Source organism: Monodon monoceros, unplaced genomic scaffold, assembly GCF_005190385.1.
Source record: "Monodon monoceros isolate NGI ecotype Baffin Bay Population unplaced genomic scaffold, NGI_Narwhal_1 Super_Scaffold_18, whole genome shotgun sequence".
Lineage (NCBI taxonomy): Eukaryota > Metazoa > Chordata > Mammalia > Artiodactyla > Monodontidae > Monodon > Monodon monoceros.
The window spans coordinates 114056209-114064006 of NW_021703774.1; the positions used below are offsets into that span (position 1 = coordinate 114056209).

The 7798-nt window shown below is 37.2% G+C and overlaps 1 protein-coding gene across 1 annotated transcript in view; it reads left to right on the top strand.

Annotated features, from left to right (window-relative positions):
- The first annotated feature begins 1946 nt into the window (after positions 1–1946).
- PIGK (phosphatidylinositol glycan anchor biosynthesis class K) overlaps positions 1947–7798 on the top strand; it is a 135803-nt gene continuing 129951 nt past the window's right edge. The window contains exons 1-2 of the mRNA XM_029229157.1: positions 1947–2060; positions 5470–5523. Of these exons, the coding sequence (XP_029084990.1) occupies positions 1968–2060; positions 5470–5523 (147 nt within the window). The 5' untranslated portion in view covers positions 1947–1967. The remainder of the gene's footprint in view (positions 2061–5469; positions 5524–7798) is intronic.

Below are 7798 nucleotides of genomic sequence, written 5' to 3' on the forward strand. Positions count from 1 at the left end.
ATAAATATTTAAAAAAAAAAACCATGGTTCTGGCCCCAAATTAGACACCTATTTTAATTGAAGAGAACAGAGTCTAGAAATATTCTATTTCTTATAAGAATTTAATCCAAGAGATATCATGAGTCAATAAGAAAGGTAAGCATTATGTAGAAAATTATACTGGATAATTAAATACCAATTTTGATAAAAGTAGTGGTAGATCATTATAGCAATGGCTCCCACAGAATCATGTCTCCCTTTTCTACATCCTTGTGTCTCTGGGTGTGGACACACCACAAAGTTTTGGGTGGTTTGTTATGCAGCAGTACCCAACATATTAAAACATCTTATAGAATATACCAAAATATATTCCAGATAGTTGAAGAGTTAAATATAAAATTAAAAGAAAATAAAATTTTGGTCTGAGACCTAAATGAACTTGAGGCATTCAGGTACAAGACATGGTGGTAGTGTGCTAACTTTCTTATCTTCACAAGGGAAAGCCTGAAATTTGACTACCTAACATTAAAGATATCAACAAAGTGCAAAAGCAAGAGAAACAAAATGGAAAGAGAGACAAGAGACTGGGAAAGCAATAGCATAAAATATGGCTAGGGTCAATGTCACTTCTTTATAAAGATATCGTTCAAACTCATATGTAAAACAAAGCTATGAACATATAATTTACATCAGAGGATGTACAGATATTTTATAAAACAATTACTATCTTGATAGTAATGAAAGAATTAGAACTATAACAACCTTGAGGTAACATTTTATCCCAAGGAATTTAGAAAAAAATGGTATAATTTGGTCTTAGGTTGTGTATTTTGATGGCACTGTAGATTTGTACACTTTGGAGAGAAACATCATTCATAGCCACTAAAACTTTTGTATCCTTTGACTCAACATTCCTACTCCAGGAAAATTATCCAAAGAAAGTAATTCGCAAGTGTAAAAAGCCAATACCCAAAGATACTCTTTACGATATTATTTTAATAGTAAACCGTTGACACTTTGTATTGCCCCAAAAAAGGGCAATTACTTTGGCTGAGCATAAGAATTCCATGTTACCATTAAATGTTAAATTTATGAAGATTAGGAAGCAGCAAAAACACATGTTAATGTCATGCTAGATGCAAAGCAGAATTTAAATGCATATAACGAACATAATGGAATGAATACACATGATCTTATTAAATCCTCAGACTCTGAGATGTCTTAGCTCTATAATTACAGAAGAAACAAAAATTTCACTAATTTCTCAAGGTTCATACTTTTAATAGGTAATAGACCCCAAGCCTGTTAGCTGAAGCACTCACCCATCTTTTCATTTGTAATTGATCCAATTACTCATCTTTTTGGGCCCCAAAGCTTACTCTTCCCACCACATCATGCTTCATATAGTCAAAGTACTGGCAGCCCTACGCAAAAAAGGAAATAATTTCTTAAAGTTTATGGGTTCACACGTTTTTCTCTCTCACCTTTCAAAAAAGTTTTAAAATGTTACATCCATTTTACGATATAAAAATCAAAAATGTAGGGCTTCCCTGGTGGCGCAGTGGTTGAGAGTCCGCCTGCCGATGCAGGGGACACAGGTTCGTGCCCCGGTCCGGGAAGATCCCACATGCCGCGGAGCGGCTAGGCCCGTGAGCCATGGCCGCTGAGCCTGCGCGTCCGGAGCCTGTGCTCCGCAACGGGAGAGGCCACAACAGTGAGAGGCCCACGTACAACAACAACAACAACAAAAATGAAAAACGTAGTCAAAGATAAAGTACTCAAGTCCTTCACCTACTGTGCCCCAGTTACCCGGGAAACTCAAGGTCTACGGAAGCGCGGGCTTCTAAAGCCGGGCGAGGGGCCAGGAGGCGGGGCAGGCGTCGCAAAGAAAAAAAAAAACCAAAACAAAAGTACGCAAAACCCTGCCCCGCGCTGCTTTACGGCACTCGCTCCGCCCCTCCAGGTGCGCGAGTCTGAAGCCGGCAAACATGGCTGACACCTGTTTTCTCGGCCAGGGTTTCTCTACCCTGGTAGGGTTATTGCTCTTGCCCTTCGGCAGCTTGGCCGCTAGTCAGATCGAGGTAGGAGTCAGGCCCTCTGAGCGACAGGGCCCTGGGGGGACAGCTGTGGCCTGGCTGTCAGCGCCCAGCAGATGTCCGATACACAGCCGCCGAGGGAAGCCTTCTGGAGTCACCCACCAGCCTCTTCCTAGGCTGACTGGGCTGTGGGGAGGGTGTCGCAGGGGACGGGATAGGACAGTGTCCGTCTGTTTCAGCCTTTTAAAATGGTTAATGAAAAGAATCAAGTCCTGGGGGCGGGGGAGGGCCTGATCCTTTGCTCCGACTAGCGTGCAGTCCCTAGCTGGTGAAAGGTCAGCGCGTGAGTGCCGCACCTATTTTTCCCTGCTACCAAACTTTAACGCTCTCCTTTAATAGGAGTCAGATGGATACGGTGTTTTATTTTTGGCTCACACTACGTTCTGGCGCGTTACAAAGCTTTTACTATCCCCTATAGTCTGACAATACCTTCGTCCAGTTCTGCAGCCTACATCTCTAGCATCATTTTTCAGAATATCCAGCTGGCTTAGGGGCCCAGATAGTCAGCAGACAGTTGAAAATTTGTGTCCAAAGTTTTATATTCTGCCTACCCCACCTCCTGTGGGGTTGCTTCTAAGCTAGAAACCTAGGGTTTAAAAAAATTAACTCCTCTCTTTATTTCACATTTTAATCATCACTAAATTCTATGTTCTGAACTTTTAAAATTGCTTTCACCTGTCCAGTTCGACTGGCTTAATGCAGGCCCTGGTCATTTCTTGCTTAGATTATTGCAATAACTTTATCTTTTTTCCTCTAGGCTTCCAAACTCCCTTACTTTAGTCTTCATCAAATGTAAACCTGATCAGGTTATTCTTCTGATTGAATCTTTTCAGTATTTTTTTCATTACATACAGAATAGAGTCTAAACATCATGATCTGGTCTCTAAGCAGAGACTTTTCCATTCTTCATATAGGACCCCATTCTCCCCACCATCTCAGACCTTGAGCTTAGACCAGCGGCTCAAAACTTTTTGAATACACATCCCTACCAGTTAAAAAGAGAGCATGCACTCCCTCTTTCTATTCATGAATTATTGCTAATTTATATATTCAGTATTTATAAAGCATATTGTTTAGATAATGTAAACTTAAATAGAAGTTCTATTTTCCTTATTTAGTAGGTTATTTTGTATACTTCATTTTGGATACCATTACTCTTTTTTGTAGTTACACAGCTGTGCTTTTTTACATTACCATATTTCATTCCTCCAGTTTCTTCTGTTTGCTTATTTACTAAATGCAGTAAAAGCTAACCTCTGTAGAATCTTTCCCTATCCTTTACTTTTGCCTTTACTGTTGTAATTTGTGCACTTAGCTAGTATAGCACTCGTCTCTTATAACCCATGTATTCTTTGTACTCTATTATTACATCATCTTTCACTTAGAGGACAATAGCTGCCTAATTGGTCTGGCTCAAGTCATTCTTTTTTCTTTCCAGTCTGTTCTCCAAGCTGCAGCCCGAGTAACTTTTAAATATGCAAATCCGATCATGTCACCCGTATATACCTTAATGCTGCTTTAAGGATAAAGAACTAAATCTTGATTATGACCCATAAACAAGGCCTTGCATTCTTTGGCTCCTGCCTACACCTCCAGTTCTCTCTCCCGCTCTCTCTTTTTCAAACTTCTAGTTGTGCTAATCTTTCAGTTTCTAGAAATTTTTAAGCTTCCTTCTGCCATTTGGGCTCATGTTCCCTCTGTCTGGAATTATCTTCCCTCTTCTCATTATCTTTTGGATCCTAACCAAATGTCACTTCTCTAGAGAAACCTTCCCTGACATCCCTGCCTGCCCTTCCCCCTCCCATTCCCTGATCAGGTTAGGTCCCCCTATTATACTCTTTTATGATACTGTATATCTTACCTTTATAGAATTTGTAGTTTGTCCTTATCTGCTTAATGTATGTCTATCAAATTGGATAGTAACCTCTTTGGAGGCAAGTACTAGCACTATTTTTGCCCATCATTGTATTCTGAGCACTGAACAGGGACTGGCACATGGTACCCAATGAATGTGATGAATGAATGAACGTTACATAGTAGTGTAATGTGTTTGCATGCTTGTCTTCTTTATTGAACTCTGGGATTCTTGAGAGAAAGCAGCATGCTTTTTAGTGACTTTTTTGCATCCCTGTACATTACATGGTACCTGGCACATAATAGGTGCTCCACTATGTGTAGAATGAATGAATAACTTTGCAGTGTCTATATTGTCTAAACAATCACAAAAGAGTTTTGCCATCTCAATTTTTTCACTGAAGTCTTAATGATGTGAGGATTTTGGAGCTGGAAGGGACATTAGAGGTTATCGGGTCAACTCCCATTTCTACATGAGGAAAATCAAGTCTACAGAGCTAAATGACTTAACTCCATTCTCACAGTCAGATCTTCAAATTCCTAAACCACTATAGCACATTGCTTTCTTTAGCATCTATGCAGCTGTTGAGAAAGTTTAAAAAGAAATATATATATATATATATGGCGCGCACACACACACACATATATGACGCACACACACATATATGACACACACACACTGAGTGAATTTTTTATTTCATTCTTTCTGAAATTTTCTTGCCAGCTGAAAATTAAAACAGCTAATATTTGTTATACAATTACTATGTTCTAGTCACCATTCCTACATTCTGTGAGTCAGGTAATGTTATCATTTTATAGGTGGGGAAATGGAAGTACAAAGAAATTAAGCAGCTTTCCTAAGTTTATACAGCTAGTAAGTAGTAGGGTCCAGATTTGAATCCAGGCAGTCTGACTGTTCTAGTAATTCATACTGTTTAGGGGAAGATCTGAAATCATTATGGTTTATATTCACTATTATTTTAATATATAATAAAAGTCATATTCATTAGGTGTCTGGATGGTATTGGATGCTGAGGTTTTTAATATTCCATGATGGTAAATATAATTCAGACTTTAACAGATTAGCAAAATGGTACATGGAAGTATGCTAGAGAATGTGTTTAATCACATATATTGGTGAGTTAAAATAAAATAATAGGAAGCACTCAGCACAGAGTAGGAGCGAATATTGAATGAAATTTCGGCAGGAAGGGTATTAATATATGTGAATCAAGAAATGAAATGTCATTCACAATTTGAAGATTGAATAGAAAATGAGAAGCATGAGGAAGAGCTGACTGCATTTGAGATAAAATGTTTAAAAACAAAAATCCCCTCTTGCAGTAGCCTCCTGCTCCCCCCAAATAAAACTATTTTGTCTTTCATAAGGTCAGATACTAGAATATTTATAAACTTGCATAATGATGGCTTACTGTTATTACAACTGTAAAAACTCCGTGAATCGTAACTGTCCTTTATCAGTCTTTATTCTGGGAAATGTGACTTTCTTTTAAGCTTTTTGCTATTATTTGACTAATAGGATCAAGCGGAACAGTTCTTTAGAAGTGGCCATACGAACAACTGGGCGGTTTTGGTAAGTGTATTCTATAAAGGTATACCTTGTTGTTTACATTAGATGTGTATCTGAGAAATTTTGTGTGAATCAAATTCTTGAAAATAATTTATATCTTATAACAGAAATTATTTTCATTTGGCTATATTTAAATTGATCACATCAACTAATAATATCCTTTGTCTTCAGTGTGTCTGTCAAGTGGTGATGTGTAAATACATGGAAAAATAAATTAGGGATCCTATTGTGAAAGGGAGCATTTTATAAAGTGTAGAGTTATTTTAATGATGGAAACTAGTAATTGTATTTCTTATCTGTAATATTTGTTTATAGATACTTTCTACTTTGGCTATTTTGTTTTTACTTGCTTTTTTTGTCTTTTTTTAATTTGTTTTTTTGTAAACATTTATGTTTACAAAAATAAATGATCATTGTAGAAAATTCAAATTATACAGAAAAGTTTAGAAGACAAATTAATTTTATGTTACTGTGATTAAATAGAATAGCAACGTGGGTTCATGACTCATTTTCTTGTTCTTCAGGAACAAAAACCTTTTATATGCTACTGCCTCATAAGAGATTTTATGAAGGAATTGAACAAAAGCTGCTCATGATAAGGAGATAGGTTTTCAGTGACCACTTAAATTGGGGAAAACTATGAGGAGGCAGGCCATGATCCACCAATTTGAGAAGATAACTTGCTCTATAGGAAACTAAGGGCACTTCCAATTAGTCTCTATAGGAATTCTTAAAAGAGGGAATAACTGCCTATGTGCGACAGCTAATTGCCAAAGGGCTCATCTTTTAGAATAGGAGCCTATTAGCTTATACTACACACACATTGAAGTCTTCCTTGTTCTGGGAAACCTTTAACTGAGCCCCTCTCTAATCTCAGCAACCTAGGTCTCAGATGAGAAATAGAAGGTGAAAAAGAATTACTTCTGAGTATTTGACAACTGCAGTTTTCATGTTTTGTGCAATATTTTACACATTAACTCAGACTTAGTAGAGTGAGACTTCAATAAATTGTACTTTCTTAAGTGGAAAATTATGAAATTTGACCAGGGCCAAGTTGAAAGTATAAAACGTACATTTCTTTAAATGTTATGTAGTTCAAATTAAAGGAAAAAAATATATATGTTTTTCCTCCCAGTTTGAATTAATTTTAATCTTGACTAGATGATCAGAGGTAAATGAAATGCCCCTTCGCTCTTGTAATATGATTGAGAAAACTTGCCACCAGAGGGAGATAGAAGGAAAATCGGATTCTATTTTAGTTTCAGGATCTGCTTTGAATAAAACATTTTTGTCTCTGTTTAATAAAAAATGTTACAAAGATAATCCATACTCATGGTTAAAAAAAATAATACTGATGGGTAGTGATTTTGTTTCTAGCTTTTTGGTTTTGATTTTTGCTAATGTAGGCAATATTATAGTGAAAGTGCTTGAACACATATTTTTACATGCTTATATGAGCTAAATAAAAAAATAAGTACATTTTCAAACTTGATATATGTTGCAAATTACCCTCTTAGAAGGCTTATATTAGTTCACATTCCCATAAATAGGATATGAGTGTTTTGTCCTCATATCTATAGTATTTGCCCTCATACTATTGGCAAGGGTATTGTCATACCCTTGCCAATAGTACAAATTGTCAGACTTTTGGATACTTATCAATTTATGTTTTTTTAAAATTGTTGTATAACTACTTTACAATGTTGTGTTAGTTTCTGCTGTACAACGAAGTGAATCAGCTATATGTATACACATATGCCCTCCCTCTTGGACCTCCCTCCCCCCAACACCCATCCGACCCATCTAAGTCATCACAGAGCACCAAGCTAAGCTCCCTGTGCTATACAGCAGGTCCCCACTAGCTAGCTATTTTACACATGATAGTGTATATATGTCAATCCTAATCTCCCAATTCATCCCACCCTCCCTTTCCCCCCGTGTCCACACATCCGTTCTCTACATCTGCGTCTCTATTCCTGCCCTGCAAATAGGTTCATCTGTACCATTTTTCTAGATTCCACATATATGTGTTAATATATGATATTTGTTTTTCTCTTTCTGACTTACTTCACTCTGTGTGACAGACTCTAGGTCCATCCACCTCACTACAGATGACTCAATTTCGTTTCTATTTATGGCTAAGATTCCATTGTATATATGTGCCACATCTTCTTTTGCCATTCATCTGTCTATGGACACTTAGGTTTCTTCCATGTCCTGGCTATTGTAAATAGAGCTGCAGTGAACATTGTGGTACATGACTCTTTTTGAATTATGG